Source organism: Natator depressus, chromosome 6 (genome assembly GCF_965152275.1).
Source record: "Natator depressus isolate rNatDep1 chromosome 6, rNatDep2.hap1, whole genome shotgun sequence".
NCBI lineage: Eukaryota > Metazoa > Chordata > Testudines > Cheloniidae > Natator > Natator depressus.
The window spans coordinates 30,067,390-30,088,084 of record NC_134239.1 but is presented as its reverse complement, the minus strand read 5'-3'; the positions used below and the strand labels follow the sequence as shown (position 1 = coordinate 30,088,084).

The 20,695-nt window shown below is 39.1% G+C and overlaps 1 protein-coding gene across 11 annotated transcripts in view; it reads right to left on the bottom strand.

The window, feature by feature from the left end:
* Positions 1-20,695, bottom strand: part of ABCC8 (ATP binding cassette subfamily C member 8) — a 138,113-nt gene that overhangs the window by 38,413 nt on the left and 79,005 nt on the right. For 8 of the 11 annotated variants that reach the window (XR_012639854.1, XR_012639853.1, XM_074954914.1 and 5 more), the window contains 6 exons: positions 16,973-17,008; positions 14,033-14,068; positions 10,611-10,709; positions 7,626-7,710; positions 5,857-5,937; positions 1,740-1,877 (listed from right to left, as the gene is read on the bottom strand). Coding sequence is in view for 9 of the 11 variants with exons in the window: in XM_074954914.1 (XP_074811015.1) it covers positions 1,740-1,877; positions 5,857-5,937; positions 7,626-7,710; positions 10,611-10,709; positions 14,033-14,068; positions 16,973-17,008 (475 nt within the window). In the remaining 2 variants the exon portion in view is untranslated. The remainder of the gene's footprint in view (positions 1-1,739; positions 1,878-5,856; positions 5,938-7,625; positions 7,711-10,610; positions 10,710-14,032; positions 14,069-16,972; positions 17,009-20,695) is intronic. The other 3 variants (XM_074954916.1, XM_074954922.1, XM_074954921.1) reach the window with 2 other exon arrangements.

The following is a 20,695-nucleotide window of genomic DNA, read 5'->3' as shown; positions in this document are numbered from 1 at the left end:
GAGACTAGGAGCACAAGGCACCCAAACTACAACTCCCAGGAGGCACCACAGCAACATTTGTGAATTGAAATATTATAGTCTTTGACCAAAATATTTCAGATTTGGATTTTTCATTGAAAACTTGACTTCCACGGAAAAAACCTGAGTTTTTGTTTTGTTTTGTTTGTGCCAAAAATTTCCACAGGAAAAAAAGCCCTATTTTTTGATGACCTCTACTCAGGAAACACCTTCTAAAAAAGGGACTTAAATTCTCTCAAAGGTTTTGCAGGAAAGTTTAGGAGTGTCATTTGACATATATATTTCACATTAAAAGTCTGAGAAATTTCTAAAATGAATAACAATAGCAACTACTAGTACAAGTCCTGTTGCCCTGCCTTAGACAAACTCCCACTGGCTTTAATGAGAATTTTGCCTGAGAAAGGACTGCATGATCTAGCCTAATAATAGATAATGATGACTAATTATAATTTGCATTTTAAAAGCCCCTTTGCACCCTGCATGGCATTTGCCTATACAGTATTACAGTAACAAAAATATTAAAAAGAATTTCTTATTATTAATAACCATTCTCATAACATTTCAAATTAGGACAACAGACATGTTTGACAAATGAAAAGGAGGGAGCGTTATTAATATGAGGCCAACAGTTGTACTTATTTAAAACATCATCTTTGGAAAAAATGCGTATAGCTGTTGTTTAAAAATGGGAAGGGATGGACTAAGACAGATGTCTAGAGGGAGGGAATTCCATATCTTAGGGACCACCACAGCAAAGGCTTGCTCAGGTGAGAGAATAACTGTGCTGTTGCATTACATATGTATTGCAAGTGACTGAAGCCCTGCTAAGAGAATTAATTACAATAATCAATCTCGTGGTCAGGAAGGCATGTGTTGCTGTTGCAAGATAACACAGTGAAGAAGTGTGCAATCTGATCAAAAACCAAAACAACAAAACAAAACTTTCCACTCCATCTGACTCATGAAATCTTTGGTGTTTGTGGCTGTGAGAGTCATTACATAAAAATGCTACTTCTAATTTTGTCTATCAGCTACAAGATATAAAATAGGTTTCAGAGTAACAGCCGTGTTAGTCTGTATTCGCAAAAAGAAAAGGAGTACTTGTGGCACCTTAGAGACTAACCAATTTATTTGAGTGTAAGCTTTCGTGAGCTACAATAGACAACTACCTAAATAATGGAATTATTTTGAAAGGGAAAGTGCCCATCTCAATATGCTATTTACTACATATGAAGGCAAAGAAGTGTCCATTTCCCCCCCCCCTTGTGTCTTCCTTTGACTCAGTCTCCTTATAATGGTTTTCTTCTGTGGTAATAAAGCAACTGCATAGTAATGTCAAAGATATAAACAGATGTATCATTCCAATAGGTTCAGTTGTTTAAAGGACATCATGTAGACCAGATTTTCAAAAGGGACTTGTGATTTTGGGTCTCTGTTTTTCGGTGCTCAACTTGAGATGCCTTAAAAGGGACCCAATTTCCAGAATTGCCCACCTCTGAAAAGCAGGCCCCTTTAAGGTGTTTCAAGTTGAGAATGAAAAAATTAAAAGCACCCAAAATCACTAGTCAATTTTGAAAATGTTAATAATGTACATTCTCCCTATGCAGTCCTTTGTTGATACCGAAATGCAAAAATATTATTTTCAGTAATGTTTATTTTATAGCAATAGAAGTTAACAAGTCACTTTTCGATTTCATCATTAAAAATTACAGCTTTCTTACCCAGTCAGCATGTGGCAGGTACTGTAGTTTGTGAGTGACCAGGATAATGGTCCTCTTGTCTTCCCTTAGCATTTTAAGGATCCCTTCCTGCATAAGATGGTCACTTAAGTGGATATCCAGTGCAGAAAACGGATCATCCTAGCCACGGGAAAAGAGATTAAGTACATGCCATATTGCTGCAGCCAAGTCTTTACAGGATTTAATGGAAGTGATATATTTTAACACTAGTGCTGTCTTCAGTCAAGTCAGTTAGATCAACACAGACAACCAGAGGGAGGAGAAGATTAACAGTAAATCAGTATTTTGCAGTGGCAGGGGATTCTCAGATGGATGGCAACAAAGCATGAATTATCTTTTTGCAATGACTCAGCTGAAAGATGGTAATTTTAGCTAGACTTGTGCTGTGGTTTACTGAGCCTTAGGGTAACCTGCACATTTCAAATATTGATATACTGGTGTAACTAAGGGCTTGTCTACATGGCGCCGCAGTACTGACAAGCCCCTATTTAGGCCTAACATAGTGAAGTCAACAGTAGCCTAAAACTATGGTGTACATGACTTGAAGTCCTCCAGAGAAACAGAGTATAAGCACATCTTGGTGCTTTCCTTGGTGACATACTTGCTCCCTTGTGAGTGATCTATTCCCACCTCTGAGAAAAATTTCCCTATTAAAAAACCACTGAGACAGAAAGATTGATCAGTTGTATGATCTTGATTAGCTGATTGCTTTTAAGGGCTAAAATTAGATTAATTCTGTCTTATTGACTCACTGATTTGTATTTAATTTACTGAGGAAAGATCTAACATTTATTGAGGATTTATTCATTTGATCCCATTTATATTCAGAGTTACAAACACAACATGTGGATGGTGGTACTGATATTACTGGTAGGATTTACATTGTCTTCCCACTGGATATTGTTTATTAAAGGAATTATACTGATTCTTTTTATGTGGAATTTTGCTCTCTGAGCATTGAGTTAAGTCTGCTTTCTCCCACTGAAATCAATAGGAGTTTTGCAATCAAATTCAATGGGGGCAATTAGGTCAAAGTTGGATGCTTTTGAAAATTTGATGTCCTTACTCCCCCCCCCCCCCCGAATTTTGGAATAATGTCATATTGTAATTACATTTAATATATTTATTGTTGTATTGGTACATTTACAAAAAATCAATAAAAATAATTTAAAACATCTAGAAGCAATGATGATGTAGAGATGATGATTTTTGAGGGTGCAAAATATCAGAATATAATAAAATGAAGGGTAGAAATGAAGGAAATTCAAAGGTGCCAGGTATTGTCACACACATTGTCACAACCTCAGGGGTTCCCCTGAGGAAGGCAAATTAGCACAGCATGTTGCTAATGCTGTTGCAAGCATTGCAAAGCATTTTGGGGAGGGTCAAAGGTGTAAGTGGGGAGTGAAAAATTCTTTTGCAGGTTGCAAAAGGCAAAAGGAGGGGAAAAAAAAAGCAAAAAGCAAAAAACGGGTTAACAACACTGCAGCTAGCAAGCTCTGTCCAACGATAAAACGCTGGCCCCAGTCCAAGGTCATGGCGCTAAACAAAAAGTTTCTCTCTCCCCCAGCCACAGCCAGCCATAAAAAACCCAGGGCTGAAAAGATAAAAAACACAGGCAAGACGACGAGGTCGGGGGGGAGCAGAGCTTCGCGTCCCTGAAGCCATTGTGTTTTGGGAAAGTGAAGAAGACCACAGAAAGCTGGTTTGGACTGGCACAAAAAGCACCAGGAACAGAGGTCGCGGAATAAACCCTGCCCCCCCCCCCCAAAATCCAGAACTTAAAACCCTCCCGAAAGCTGGAGTAATTTGAAGATCACAGCGGACCCTGGACGACCCGTGCACGGGACAAAATCTCCCGTCCACCCCTCCCCCTCTTCTTCTTACGTTACACTGAGGCTTGGCCAGCCTCGGGTAGTGCGGGTGTAAGTATAAAAGTGGGTTAGGGCTTGGGGATTTTAGTGAAATATTTTTACTACAGGGCTTTGGAGCAACAGGAAAGGACAAGCACACCCACTTTTGGGGAGTTTACTTGGTACAACCTTTGGTATTTAATAGGTTTTTTTTTTTTTTTTTTTAGCCCACTGGCTTGAGGTTTGGGGTAGCCAGAAAGATTTTATGTTTTATATGAGGAGTGGGTGAACTTTTTATATTTTTGCTTTTAGAGCTTGTTGGTGTGCGTTTTTAACAACAATTTTTTTAATTAAAAGGTTTGGCTTTACTAAGCCAGAAACATATTGCATTTATTTGTATTAATAAGTATTGAATAGTGATTTTTTTTGCTTTAGCAAGTATATTAAAACCTTAGTGTTTTTTGATATTACCCAAAACATTTTGTATTTTAAGGTGAACAAAGCAAATATTTGCATTTTAGTACATTTTATAGCTATAGCAGTATGTTTTTTTTTTATTGTTATTTGTTTTAGTATTAGGCTGTTTTGTAGCTGGGACAGAGAGCTTATTTTTAATTACCTTTAGGTTTATAATATTTATAATTTTTGCTTTAAAACTAATTTTTTTTAATATGGTGTTTGCTACCTGAGGAGGTTTTTTTTACAAAACAAAAACTCCTGTCCACCGCTCCCCCTCTTCTTCTTACACTACACCCAGGCTTGGCCAGCCTCGGGTAGTGTGGGTGTCCGTATAAAAGTGGGTTAGGGCTTGGGGCACTAACGCTTTCTTCCTTCCTCTAAGTAATGTGGGAACCACCCTCCCTCCAGCATTCTAAAGCTTTAAAATTTAAACACTTGGAGTGTTACATCATCTCCTCCCTTATCAATCCTGTGGCCTCGGCCTAATCACCTAACGCTTCAGGTAGATTGGTAACAAAAATCTGTCACAATATGTTACAATAACCTCTTACCCTGACAAAGTGTATATTCTCAAATCTTTCCATGGAGTTTTAGTCACCCAGTTCCAAGTGAAGTCCATGGGAACCATACATCTAAAACACTGAGCAGGGTTAAAAAAAATGTATATGAAGTTGTCAGGTGAAATGCTGAATTCCCTTGAGGATTCCCTTGAATCCCATGAGGATTTGGATCAAAACCGATCTTCCTTAACTATAGTTTTTGTGCATGCCTGCTACATATGCAATGTTGTACTCAGGCAAAGGCAACTTTTGGCCAAGTATTGGCCATGCTCCACTGTGGCACTTGGCCGGATAATGCAGTGATATAGCACTTGTGCTATATTCACTGCCCGGGAAGAGCTACTCATGTTGTGAAAGGGTTTTCACTCATTGGGGCAGTCACATAATTGCTATGAGGCCTGCTCATAAAGACAGGCCTATGAATCTGCCTCCCAGGCTCTTAGGGATGTTTTGTGGGGGGTGGGTGGGTGGGGGAATTACTTGATTCTTCCTCATACTAATCCAAGGACCTAATTCCACTCCCCTCGCCCCATAGTACCTCCATTGGGGCAAAATATGCAGAGAACTGTTCAAGATGGCCAGAGAGCTTGTTTCCACAAAGAAAAGAGATGTTTTAGGCACAGGGCAATATTAATTTTATGCATGAGAATTTAGGAATTTTTACAAATACTGCAGTCAATATTTGAAATGTACTAGCTCAAATAAAATCTCAAAGTACCAAAAATAAATGCAGTGGTCAAAGCAGCATTTCAAGTAGAAACTGAGGAGGGCGTGTTTTTTGCAGCAGGGAGTGATGTGGACCTTGTGACATGGGTGATAACATGGGTCAGCCTCCCAAGCTCAAACCCAGCGGTCAGAGGGACTTGGACTCAGGCAGCTTTCCCATGCTGCCATCCATGCCACCACATCCACAATGCTATTTTTAGCGCACTAACTTGAGCCTGTCTGCTTGGAAGCATGTTCCCAGCCCCAGAGTAAAGTGAATGATCAGATCCATGATTTCTATTTACATTTATTTATCCTAAGATCTATTTTTGGTATTTATGGGTGGGTCTGTCCCCTGGGTATCCCAGCTATCACAAATGTAAAATAAAGTAGTGCACATTTCAATTGCGACTACCCCTTTTGGTTCAGTGGAGCAGAATTTCATGTGCTGCCCATTAAACATTCTGAATGAGTATACTTGCTGCTGCAGTTTACAGCTCAGACATAATGGCATCTACTCACCAGGAACACAACATTTGTCTGCTGGTAAAGTGCTCTTGCCACACTGATGCGCTGGCGCTGCCCTCCAGAAAGATTAATACCCTGAAAGTAAACAGATAAAAAAAAATAATCAATTGATCCCAAAATCTCTAATCCAGCTCTAAAACCAGAATACTCAAATTTTGCTTTGTTAGAAGTTTCTGTGGAGAAGACACCATGAAATGAAAGAACCCAGGCATATCCCTTTGAAAAAGTAGCCCTACTGTTCATTTGGGAAAGCAGCAGACTAATTGCCTTGATATCTGGAATGCTCTACCATGAATTCTGGGCCATATATACACAACCGTAAAATTGTTAAAGCCTCCATTGCTATTGAGCAAATGCAATGCAGATTACACTGATTTGCTGAAATGTTCCAGATTTCCTCTTACACGTAAGAGGAAACTTTTAGATGACCTCAGTTGTATGCTACCCGCAGCTGGAACTGACTTTTTAATGTTCTTTGTCCTCGCTCAAACAGCATCAGCGGAGAACTTTTAGTGCATTAGACCAAGATTTTTAAATTCTTATGTCCATATTCAGTTCCATGGGAAAAGCTGGGTGCTTGACACTTTTGAAAAAGCAGACCATTTGTTCAGGTGCTAAAACAAGGTCTTAACCATTTAACTTTAGCCCTTAGACTCAATTTTCAGCAAGAAGGTCATGATGCGTTGGTGGTACCACTGAAGAGATCTGGGTTTGTGGATGATCTTTGGACTCTCTGTCCTTAAACTAACATTTTCAGCTTCTGGTGGGGTGGAAAGGAAGGGCAGAGTTTGCCCATAACACATTTATTTTTCTTTTAAAGGTAGCAATTTTTAAAATTACATTTTAACTGGCACTCCCCCAATCATTTATTCAGAAACATTAGTTTGAGAACATTCTTGAGGCATGTGAAGGTTTGTGTAATGCTGTGATGCTATATTATTATCTAATGTATCATAATTATACTAGGTAACTGAATTACAAGAGGTAATTTTTAAATCACAATATCAGACTATGTTGAGATGAAGCATAATCTCGTGGCTATGAGAGATCTAGGTTCTATTCCCAGCCCTGACCCAGATTTACTGTGTGCGTAGCTGTAGGTGTGTTGGGCCCAGGATGTATGAGAGACAATGTGAGTGAGGTAATATCTTTGATTGGACCAACTTCTGTTGGTGAAAGAGACAAGTTTTTGAGCCACACACAGCTCTTCTTCAGATAAATACCCAAAGAAGAACTTTGTGGCTCAAGAACTTGTCTCACTCACCAACAGAAGTTGGTCTAATCAAAGATATTACCTCACCCACCCTGTCTTACAGATTTACTGTGTAGCTTGGAGCAAATTACTTAATCTCTGTGCCTTGGTTTCTTCAGCTGCAATGTATTAGCATTTTCCTACTTCACCAGGGTATAGCAAGGCTTAATTCATTAATGTTTGTTAATTACACGATACTTTCAGTTGGAAGGTGCTCTAAAACTGTAGAGTTTCATTTTTATTATATGCCTGTAGACACCAAACTACCAAGAGTGACACTTGGGCACTGATATTTCAGATAGTGACTGTGGGACTAATACAACATTCTGGTAGCAGAACATTTAAACCAGCACATTTCACACAAACAGCAATGTTCCCATATTTACCAAGTGAGGAGCTTTCAGACTAATGATCCAAAAGTATATTTAACTCAAAGATTTATTTGGCAACTAGAGTACTGAAACGATTTAAAATCAAAACACAAAAGCAAATCCTGTAGATGGTTACTGACCCTCTCTCCAATCTGAGTTTGGTCTCCATGAGGAAGAATGTCAATATCAGGCTGAAGGGAGCAAGCATCAATTACTGCTTTGTACCTGTGGAAACAGAAAAGATAATGCAAAATCCACACAGATATTGCCAGAGAAACACACTTTCTACCTTCATAGGAGCAAAGATTAACCAGCTGTAAAAAGTCACACAGTGGAAAAGACTCGTTTGTTAGGCACTAATTGTTCTAATGGAATCCCTTTCAATCATAGTCAAGTAAATACCATTTTGGCTAGCAAAGCACCTTAGGCCAGCTCCCCAGACCAATTAAAAATATTTAAAGGCTAAAAATAGGCAGAACAGGCACTGGTTCTTTTATGATGCATTGTTACTCTTTAAGGTTTACTTGTTTGCAGCATCAGGACCTTAGTCTCCTCTGTTTGTGTGGCCTTTCACAGAAACTAGGGAGAAACAGTAAAAACATATACAATGTGATTGTATAGCCAACAAAATTGGGAGAGGGACTCAGGAGTGGAGATGGATGGGAAACGGTTTTCCTGTCCTGCAAACTTTTTTTTTCCTTGTTCATCATTGGAACAAAATGGAGATCTTCAAAAATTTTCCACCAAAAAACCCAGAATAAATAATAATAAACAAATGAACAACAGAGAGAGTGAGAGACACCCCCAAAATAGCCAATACTTAGGGCACTTGGCTGGGATATAGGAGACCCATGTTCAAGACCCTGCTCTGCTGATGCAGAGATTCTGTTCTGGAGTTTCTCTCTCTCTCATTTTGACCAGAAATTCCACTCTGACCCAAGAAATGCTCTTCACAACTAGCCCTTTCCTGCAAAAAGTTTCAATTTTAAAAAACCGACATTTTCTGACAAAAAAAGTTTCACTGGAAAATTCTCAGCCAGCTCTACTCAGGAGCAGGTGAGGCACCTGATACTATTTTTAACTCACTTTAAGAGACTTTTTAGGTTTCAAGTTAACAGGGAACTAGTAAAGATCTTATTCAACCAAGTGGGGTTGTTCTATCAATATTTCTAATTAAGCTTGTTCAACTGTTTTATTGGATGGAACCCTAGCAGCCAAGTTAGAGAGAGCAGGTCACTGGTGGCAAAAATGAAGGGACACATGACAACATTCCTAGATTCAGAAGCCACCAGGGACAGATTTGTCACTGACTTTTTTTCCATGCAATTCCACTGGAGTCAGTGATTGCACAGGGTATAAATCTGAGCAGAATTTGGACCATAATGCTACTATTTAATCTCCTGGGCAATACAAAACAGTCATTTGGAAACAAAAATGTTGCAACAGAGCACTTAGCAAGACCCCTTTAAATAAAAACCTACTCAAACAATTTTTATTTTTCAAATAGCATTTTTTTTGCTACTCCCTCTTTCCTTTCCAAAGTCAATAATAGTAGAGATTCAACGCCAAATGCTATTTCAGAATGTAAAAAAACAGAGTTCAAAGATTAGCTGATCCACTCAGGTTAAGCACAAACATAGCACTTATCTTCAATAACATTTCAAATTTTTAAATTTTAAAAAAGTTTTAAGATCAGCTTACAAGAGAGTTTACTCAAAAGTGCCACTCTGGTCTATTAAATACTGTGCATCACACATAGATGTTCTTTGGAAGGAACAAAAGCGCCTAAAATGATTTTTTTGGTGGATCTCCATGTGTGATGAAGCCAGCTGAACATTTACCGTACACACACTTTCACAACAAATTGATCAAAATACATCAAATATCTGGCTGAAGGAGCAGTTTGTAAATTTATACCTCCGAAACATATGGTCAGTTGTTCACCTAACAGATGGCCCCAGACCTGGAGCTGAAGTGTTTGTTTAATGTTCTCCTTTCAAAAAACACAGAATGGGTTGTCTAATAATTACTTTTGCTGGCACACCAAACAGCATTATTTAAAGTGCAGCTACATTTGTAGTAAAAAAACAGGATTCCAACATACAACCTAAAAAGACTGTAACACTGATATTATTCCCAACAGTACTGAGCAGAAGCTGCAAATGACACAGATATGGGAGGCTGGCTCTGGAAGTGTAAGACATGGGTAAATACAATGTCATGTATCTGGGAAATTATAAGGAGTTTCACAGTTTTCTTGTGAAGAGGTAGTTCAATATTGAATAATAAAATGTCAGTAATGGTATGTGTATCTCTGGGTTAACTGAAACAATGTTATCATTGGACATTTATTGTGGTAATCTGACGTAAACAGTGGATTCTTTTGCAATGAAATGAGTAACTTTAGTACCAGAGTCTCAGCCTTACAGGAGCATAACTCTGTTTTCTTAGAAAAATGAACCAAATTCTCCTCTCCTCTACAGAAATGCAACTCCCATGAAAGCCAAAGGGCTCAATTAAGCTCTTAGAGCCAAACCCCTGCTAGAGAGAGTAGGAGAGGAGGGGCACCATCTGAACAGCTGTGACTGAAGGTATCAGGACCGATTTTGAGTTAGCTTATGCCAATATAAATCAGGAGTATCTCCACTGAAGTCAATGGAATTAAACCTGGACAAGTTGGATCAGCATAAGGCCCATTGTGTCTGTCTCATATAGGAGCAGATAAAATATACCCAATTCTTCTTCCATTACACTAGTGTAAAATCAGAGTGATTGAGAACAGAATTTGGTCCACAGCCACTGAGCCCGCTGAGTGGATCGCTATCCTCTCTCTTAGGAACATATGTCCACTGGGGGGACATGGACCACTATCTAAATAGCTAGAATTTCCCTCTTGGATTCAACAAGAGTATTATGTCTGCTGTCAGCACAGAACTGCTGGTGAGAAAGAGATCCCTGGGTCACCTGACCATGCCGTACATCATACCAAGACACCATTATTGGCAAACCAAGTAACCAAGGAGGAGAATATGACTGCTTAGCCATAAACAGCCAACGCAGTTGTCTCTGTGAAAGGCAATTAATCTTTCCCTTCCTTTTATTGGCAAGGTGCTGAAACATGTTACCTTTGTTTGTTGAAGGGGCTTTCAAAAGTGATATTCTCTTCCACAGTAGCATTGAGCAACCATGGTTTCTGTGAGGCATATGCCACTGATCCTCTTTTCCTGGAAAAACAGGAATTCCCACCTCATCAGTACAATTAAAAAACAAAAACAAAACAAAAAACAAACACAACACGCAGAAACTGGTAATGAGTCTTCACTAATGCAACCTTTCTATTTCCTTTCATTAGGGCAAATGAGTTTTCCACGTATCACATCTCTCACCAAAGAAATGTTATACAATTAGAATCCGTCTTGCACATTGCCATTGTTTTCCTAACAAAGGTTTTGAATAGGAAAACACATTTGTTCCCTAATTTATTTTCCTCTGACATGACTTTAAGAGAAAGCTAACACACACCATATTCTGCTTGAGTAATGAGGGTATTGTGAGGCAAGCCAGCAAATGCAAGGAAGTCTGCTTACAGCATTGTTCCGAGAGCCTAATAGAAAGAGTATAGCAGCTGACCAGACAGGTATCACAGAGGAATACATATTACATCACAAAAGGGATATTCTGAAAATGCATATTTAAGGAGTTCAAAAAAACAAACAAACAATAATAAAATAAACACACTGTTTCCCCAATATAATAATAGTTCTTTGGATTTCTCAGGTAAAATATTTTTGAGTCAGGCTCCCCCGTAACATAGAAAAAGTAGTACGAGAGGGCTAGTAGTGAGGAAGACTCTGATAGATTCCCCTTGTGAAGTTGTCCCCATTTTGCCCCACCAAATGGGATGTTTGCCCTCACTGTGCAACAAGTAGGTAGGGGTCAGCCTCAAGAATCTGCAGGTCTCAGAGGGTACACCCAGGGTAACATCACAGAAGGCTTGTTCTTCCACTCCACCCCCGCCCCGTTTTTAAGAGGCATGGTTGCTAGGGGTTTCTCACCAGCAATAAACCATGGTGCCTCCTCCATTACAGGGTGGGAGGTTACCTCAGTGCGGAGTCGGCCTGACTGTACTGACTTTAATACAAGTTGAGGACTCTCAGCACCTTGTAGGATCAAGAACTTAATTCCCACATATGTAGCGCAGACAGTTCCTGGATAAATATAGGATACTGACCCGTGGTGGCCTTCCTCATTCAAGAAGTCAGTTTCAATGAGACTGCTCATCAAAGTAAGATCAGCAAGATTTGGCCTGATGTATTTTATTTAAATTAAATAGTTTTTTTCCCCTTTTAAAATGTTGCCTGCCTTCCCCAGATCACCATCTTTGTCTGCTGGAGCAACCATTTCATCATTCCTCTTCTAGCTGGACATTAATGCAATTCAAATCATGTGCTGACAGCCAAGTGCACTAGGCACCTTTCTTGTCAGAAACTGAGGTCTTCTGCCCTGATCTTCTCTCAAGTATTCACCAGACTTGCCTAGAAATATTTATGAGACAGAAGTTTCTTTGATGAGCTGAGAAGACACAGTGTTATGCTACCCAAAAGGCTTTATTAGCCCATTCTAGACATCATTTCGGAGAACAAAAAGTACGTGCTCAGTTGGTATTTTAATTATGTTTGATGAATATTCCTGGCTCGCAGCTGAAATGGAACATCCAAAACCCTTTACTCCTAAGTCTAACTCCTCACAGTCATTCAGTCCTAACTCAAAAAGAAACCATTAGTTAAATTGGTTTGAAGTTTATGTATAAATAATTTTTAGAAGAAATCAGTGCATATGTTATAGGATTAATATGTATTCAGCAATTCACTTTAAAGTCCAGAGTGTCTTCCATTCACTTGCTATGGCTTAAAATTGTACGTTCTGAAGATTGCTGAAAGGTTACTGCAAATTAGTTTTTTCTGAATAGTTAATTTTTAGTGTGATTGTGATGTTTCAGGGGGGAAAGTCTTATAGGAAATGTGTTTTGTCTTTCAAAACATTGCTATGGAGACTAGCACACTGTGGGTGAAATTCACCCATGTGCAGTGAACCAGCACAGGCAAATTGCTTGTGTCCCACTTAGCCAATATTTTGAGCCCTTTAGTGGGAGTTAACTGGCCCATAGGACTTGTGTTGGCTCTCTGCACAAGGGTAAATTTCACCCTCTTTAAATCCAATTCTTCTTAACTGGAAGCTGAGATCAGGTTGACACACAGGGGTAGATCCCATATTTATTACTTGGGCAAAATTCTCGTGAACTCTTACCTGCATGAGAAATTTATGCCCAAGCCCATAGTGTCTCTCATAAGGAATCCAACTGCTCATTCAAACCTCTCATTCAAATCAAAAGAATAATCATCTGAATCCAAACACAGGATCATAATATGAGAACACAAAATATTGTTAGTTGAGCTCTGAGCACTTATATCTCTGAAAGTCAGGCCTGAACAACCAAACATTTCAGTGAAAGAGTACATGCAAACACAGATAATTTAACAGAGAAAGACACACTGTGACAAATCTACTTTCTGTAGGTTGCAAGTAAATAACTGTGACCACTGGATAAACATCTCTCTTTTTCCAAGAAGTATAATTTTTCATGACAAAATGTGATGGACGGTTCACATTAGCTTAACCAGTGCAAGGAGGCTGATAGTCAAATTCAGCCTTAGAGTCAGTGGGCACAAGTCCATTAACTTCACTGGAGCGTACCCAGTAGACTCAGAGTCAATTCCATATTGATGTATCATATAGGAACATGGGTAAATAATTCAAACTTTTGACCTAAGTCCATATTCAGGCCTGATTTTCAGAAATCAATTCAAGACAACATACATAATTAGCATCTCTGAAAATAAGGCCATCTTTTAGTTGTTTATATATGGATGCAGGTGCTTAAATTTTGGCCACCAAATTTGACCAAACAAAAAACAAAAACAAAAACCAACATACTTAAAAATGTTGTGGAGTTAGAATTGGTGAAAAGGTGAGATACAGTATGTTGCAACCGTTTATTGTGCTTCTTGAGCCCTGGGTCAAAATTTAGGATGAGTATTTCTCAAGTTTTTGCAAAATTCATGAATGTCTACTACTGATACAGCAAAAACATTACAAGTCAGCACTGAAGTTCCCTGGCATATCTGAGGGAGGAACACACACTGTGTTGGTCTTTATACCAGTCTGTGCCACTCTTTCATTTTTACAAAAAAATAAAATGAGTCCCTGCTTTTTTTTCCCCTCCAGTCTGGCTCAGGTCCCAGGGTAGTAGAATGCTGCTGCATTACCACCTATGAATATGCAGAAACATCCATTTATGTCACTGTCTAATTTATACCAAAAAAGTCTACACACTTAATTGCTTTTCTGTTTGTTTTCATCTGTTCTAAAGCTTTCAGCAGCTGCACAGAAAGTAAAATAATTCAATCTGATTTCCCAGGAGGCTCAATAGTTGCTACTCATTAATAGGAGACTGATTTCTTTCCAATTAGGTTTTAAAATATTGTACCTGACTTCCATGTCAACAGCGGTTTCCTTCTCTGGGCTGCAGAAACCAAAACATCAGTTATTTTTTAAAATCTGTAGACGGCTCACCAGACACGTTAAAAATATTTTAATACAAAAAATGTGAAACTAAATAAGTAAAAAGTTACATCACTTCTTTATGGTTAACATTCCAAATATAGTATCACAATTATAGCTATATAACAGAAACAAAGCTCCTTAATAAGTACAATGCTTTTCTTTATGATATGGAAATACAGCAGAGAAATTGGTAACTCAGGCCCCCACCTGAGAAAAGCTGTATACCCTCAATGGGAATTGAGGAAATGCTAATTACACAACACTGTTATATATATTGCCTTATTTGTTATTAATCTCTTCATAAAAATGTTAAAATCTTGTAGGTTTCTCTAATTCTGATCAGTTTTTATGTTCTGTTTCAAATCACCTTATTTTTTAATTTAATGCAGATACTGTAAAGCATTCTTGTACAGAAGCAACTATCAGACAACTGGAGTGCCTCTCCTCCACATTCTTGCAGCCTTTATGTACACAGAACTCCCATTTATCCAAAGGATATTGCTAAAGTATTGCAGAATTTGTATGCTGTTGCACATTTAGCATATTTCTCAATTCAGACACAAAAAACATGTATTCAAAGTCTGGATTATTTAAACATTTTTAAAAACAGAAAGCTGACGGAAATGATAGCTGTACACTTGGAGCCCAATCCTGCAAGATCAGGACATTTATAAGCAGACAAATATCAAGTTATAGAAATGAGGACAAAAGAAACATTACAATATTCAGGTTTCTGAGTAGCAGCCGTGTTAGTCTCTATTCGCAAGAAGAAGAGGAGTACTTGTGGCACCTTAGAGACTAACAAACTTATTTGAGTATAAGTGAGCTGAATGCATCCGATGAAGTGAGCTGTAGCTCACGAAAGCTTACTACAATATTAATTGTTATGAAAACAGTAAAAAAACAAAAAACAAACAAACAAAACCCCACAACTGCCTCCCCGCCGCCCAGTACCTTTTGACCAAAAAAGAGTAAAAGGGGGCTTAATTGTAAGGTACTGCAGCTGTTTTTCTGTATATCATATAATCCTGGAATCACATAATACACAGTCAATTTCTGCTCTCAGTTCTCCCATGCAGTCACACTGATTTTAGAGGGGTTGCACAGATGTGAATTAGGGCAGAATTTTGCCTATAGTGCAAACACACTCTATAAGGATTTCACAAACTGTTTAAAAATTCAAAACACAAACACAAAGGAAGATTAGAACCTTTAACAAACCATGTTCCGTGGGAATAGTAACAAATAAGTGCAGTTTTATGCTAAAAAGCCTCCTGAAATACAAGGAGTTCTATCTATATGTAGCTATCAATACACACACACACTACTAATGCACGACAAGATGTTACAAATTTATAACAAAATTCCTACATCTGAATGAAACATGAAGGTTATTCCTCTTGTTGTTAGTAAGGTTAAGGATACCCAAATGACTTCTAATAATTTGACAATTTAGTGCTAACAATGAGCAGATATAGCTATTACAGCAAATGGTGCGCGCTAAATTACTGTTGTTTTTTAAATAAAAATTAATCTTGTCTACAGTTTGTCAGCGGCCTCTCTGTTTATTAAATTATGTTCATTGTCCTGGCTGCATTTTGAATATAACTGATGACACAAATAATGAAATAACTACATTTTGCACAGTGTATTAATCCAGTGTAATGCAAACCAATAAAGAATCAGCAAGCCATATGACTTCTGTCTCTTTATAAGCAGTCAATTGATAACCCTTCTTCACAAAGAAATATTAGTTGGTTTGACAATTCGGAACAGGTAAGGAGAACAGAAAACTTGAAATCTGGCTCAGGAATTAGACATAAGGAACTACTTTATAGTAATGGCAAATAAAGAGGCTGTAAAGGAACATTGGAGAGTAAGAGGGAAATGTACTAAAGGTCAGGAATAAGATCTTGTCAAAGGGATCCATCAGATGCATACTTAGGTGGGAAATAAGCATAGTCAAAGGTACTCAGTCTGATGGGTTGGGGGACAAACTTGAGAAACAAGCAAATCAGTAGTGGAGGAGCATGAGGATCCAAAAGTAACAGCAGTAGAGTAGTTAATGTTTCAGAGAGCCAGGAAGACATTCTGGTCAGCAGGGGATATACACTATAGGGAGAGTCAGAAAAAAGGACACAGGGTGAAATCCTGGCTCCACTGAAATCAATGACAACGGTCTCATTGATTTTAAGGGGCCAGGATTTCACCCATGATTTTTTAGAACTGTCACCTGTACAACATTCCAGACATTTGCATGCCAGGCTAAGATGCCAAGCATGGCAATGTCTGTTCCAGAATGAGATTTGAGAAGTATTCCAGAAATCTAAACTGAACTCAGCTCTCAAATTAGCTATAAGGCAAACATGATTTCCATGTCAGGATGCCAGGCCAAGACATGGACTAATCTGGACTCCCCAGATATTTTTTAATTTCCCACATGCCCGAAGACCTGGGGGTGTGAAAATAAAAGCCTCATGACAGGATGAAGGAAATGAAGACAAGGGTAAAGGTGAAAGATTGCACTAACAAATGAGACTTTTAAAGGGATAGTGCTAGAAAGTGCTGATTAGTGCTGAAAATGTGGAATTAGGGAATAACCTGATTGAGGAATTTACAGTGGGATTCATGAAAGCACTTAAGTAATTTAGGAGCCTAAGTCATTTAGGTGCTGTGGAAAATTTTATCCTAAGTGCTTTAAGAGCACAAGCCCCACTGACTTTAAAAAAGAAACACTTCACCTTAAGTTTTTTCTTTTTAATAGTATTGAATAGTTTGACAAGCTGAATTCCCCTGTGGTTCCTTCCACTGTGATTAATTTAGTAGAAAGTAGAAAGACCAACAATCACATATAATACCATACCTGACATCTTCCCCTGTCTCGCTGTCAGGAATACTGCTGTATCACAAATAAAAAGCAGACAAAGATTGTTTACTTAAGTAAATATGAGCAATCTGCCCCAGAAAGAGTGACAATTAAATTCCACTTTGCGTACAGACTGCAAACACTGTTTATCACAGGCTGCTGCTGTTTGAAGACAGCAGCATCTGTTCCTTCTACAGAAATTGCACTTTGTTTTAGCAGTCATAAAAAAAGTGAATTTGTGACCAGCAGTGTTTTTCTCATAGTCAGCTCATTCAGCTCTGAACAACATCTGAGGCTTCTATAAGTGCCTAGGGGCATGTCTTCCCAGCCGGGGTCAGCACTGTTCTTAGGAGGTGTGTATATGTATGTAGGTGTGTGAGAGGGACGGAGGATTATTGTCTAGACTATTTTCAAATGTATCAAGCTGTCTAAAAACCAAGGTGTTTTGATACAGCAATCTATTACATATATAAATGTGCCATCCCTTTTCTGAGTCATGCTAATTTCAGGTCCAGTGAGAAGAATGGAAATCAGTGTGTGTGTCCAATGGGGAAAACCAAATGAAATTAGGAAGGAGCACAATTTTTGTGCTTTAACGGGAGCCACCTAATTACCCTATTTCTGCTAACAAATGCAAGTTTGTGCAGGAACATGGGAAAAAACTACACCTGCTGTTTAAAAAGCTAGGTTATGGTCCCTTTGAAAAAAGTTAGTCCATAATAAGCCATCATGGTACCTAAATTCAATTGCCTACAAAATTCCCGACTGCAAAATTCTCAACATGTTGTATTTTTTCTATGCATTATTGTACTAAAAAATTCTCTCCCACACACAATTAACATACATTTTACTCACGTAAGCCACTACATAATCAAAAGTAAACCCCACCACACCTTCCTGTCCAAAAGCCCATGAATCTCAATGCATAGCAAGTTTATTCAACAGCAATATATTGTTTATTGAAACACTGAAAGGGCTGATATATTGAAAATCTTCTCCATCCCTTGCATGCCCTGCACAAGGACCAGGCTCAGTCTCTGTAGCACACATTGCCCCCAAATGGGCTCAGGGAGAGATAGAGACTTCGCCTCACTCCCCTATGTCAGCCTGTGGAGTGGGTCAGGAGCAGGATTATGCAGTCTGCATGGTCCTTCTCTGCACTGGGTGGTGCAGGAAGGGACTGTATCTCTCTCATTGTGATGGGTAGTCCAGATCCTTTCAGCCTCAGATGGGTCACTCATGGCCTGTATCATGCATCCTACTGAGTTCTCCCCTCAGGCAGTTTGTGCCACTCTACTCAAGGCAGTGCCTGAGTGGCACCATCATCCTCTGAACAAGAAACACGTGCTGCAGCAATACGCTGTGATGAGCCTGTATCTGACTTACTGCATTACCTGAATCCTGATCCTAGAAAGTGGTGGGTTTTGTACAAGTAATGCTCAATCAGGTCCTTGCTCTGTGTTTCTGTAATGTATTGAGCACATATTCTCTAAAAATAATCTGGTCAATATGCAGTGGCAGTCAAAAAAGCGACCAGAACATTAGGAACCTTTAGGAAAGGGGTAGATAAGACAGAAAATATCATAATGCCACTGTATAGGTGGATAGTACGCCCACACCTTGAATACTGCATGCAATTCTGGTTGCCCCATCTCCAAAAAAAGATATATTAGAATTGGAAAAGGTGTAGAGAAGGGCAACAAAATTATTACGGGTGTGGAACAGCTTCCATATGAAGAGAGATTAAAAAGACCAGGACTGTTCAGTTTAGGAAACAGACAAATAAGGGGTGATAAGGTCTATAAAATCATGAATGGTGTGGAGAAAGTGATAAGAAAATATAATTGATCCCCTTCACATAACACAAGAACTAGGAGTCACCCAATGAAATTAATAAGCAGCAGATTTGCTTTAAGCATAAGGAAGTACTTCTTCACACAACATACAGACACCCAGTGCAACTGATTGCCAGGGAATGTGTGAAGGCAAAAAGTTAACTGGGTTAAAAAAAACACCAGATACGTTCATGGAGGATAGGCCCATTAATGGTTATTAACCAAGATGGTCAGGAATGCAACCCCATGCTCTGAGTGTCCCTAAACTTCTGACTGTCAGAAGCTGGGACTGGATCACTCGATAATTGCCCTGTTCCATTCATTCCCTCTCAAGCATCTGGCACTGGCCACTGTCAGAAGACAGGCTACTGGGCTAGATGGACCATTGATCTGACCCTGTATGACAGGTTTCAGAGTAACAGCCGTGTTAGTCTGTATTCGCAAAAAGAAAAGGAGTACTTGTGGCACCTTAGAGACTAACCAATTTATTTGAGCATAAGCTTTCGTGAGCTACAGCTCACTTCATTGGATGCATACTGTGGAAAGTGTAGAAGATCTTATTATATACACACAAAGCATGAAAAAATACCTCCTCCCACCCCACTCTCCTGCTGGTAATAGCTTATCTAAAGTGATCACTCTCCTTACAATGTGTATGATAATCAGGTTGGGCCATTTCCAGCACAAATCCAGGTTTTCTCACCCCCCCCCCCCACAAACCCACTCTCCTGCTGGTAATAGCTTATCTAAAGTGACCACTCTCCTTACAATCTGTATGATAATCAAGGTGGGCCATTTCCAGCACAAATCCAGGGTTTAACAAGAACGTCTGGGGGGTGGGGGGGAATAGGAAAAAACAAGGGGAAATAGGTTACCTTGCATAATGACTTAGCCACTCCCAGTCTCTACTCAAGCCTAAGTTAATTGTATCAAATTTGCAAATGAATTCCAATTTAACAGTTTCTCGCTGGAGTCTGGATTTGAAGTTTTTTTGTTGTAATATCACAACTTTCACGTCTGTAATTGCGTGACCACAGAGACTGAAGTGTTCTCCGACTGGTTTATGAATGTTATAATTCTTGACATCTGATTTGTGTCCATTTATTCTTTTACGTAGAGACTGTCCAGTTTGACCAATGTACATGGCAGAGGGGCATTGCTGGCACATGATGGCATATATCACATTGGTGGATGTGCAGGTGAACGAGCCTCTGATAGTGTGGCTGATGTTATTAGGCCCTGTGATGGTGTCCCCTGAATAGATATGTGGGCACAGTTGGCAACGGGCTTTGTTGCAAGGATAGGTTCCTGGGTTAGTGGTTCCGTTGTGTGGTATGTGGTTGCTGGTGAGTATTTGCTTCAGGTTGGGGGGCTGTCTGTAGGCAAGGACTGGCCTGTCTCCCAAGATTTGTGAGAGTGTTGGGTCATCCTTCAGGACAGGTTGTTGGGGGTGGGGGGGTGAGAAAACCTGGATTTGTGCTGGAAATGGCCCAACTTGATTATCATACACATTGTAAGGAGAGTGATCACTTTAGATAAGCTATTACCAGCAGGAAAGTGGGGTGGGAGGAGGTATTTTTTAATGCTTTGTGTGTATATAAAAAGATCTTCTACACTTTCCACAGTATGCATCCGATGAAGTGAGCTGTAGCTCACGAAAGCTTATGCTCAAATAAATTGTTAGTCTCTAAGGTGCCACAAGTACTCCTTTTCTTTTGACCCTGTATGGTCATTCTTATGTTCTTAGGATAACATTCCCACAAATTCAGTCTTCTTTTTGCTTTCCTCCGAGTTCTCCGTCTTCTTCCCCTTGCTTTACCTCCTTATCCTCACTATTCTGCATATTTATGGCACCTTAATTAGAGGGCATTTGATTTCAATTCTG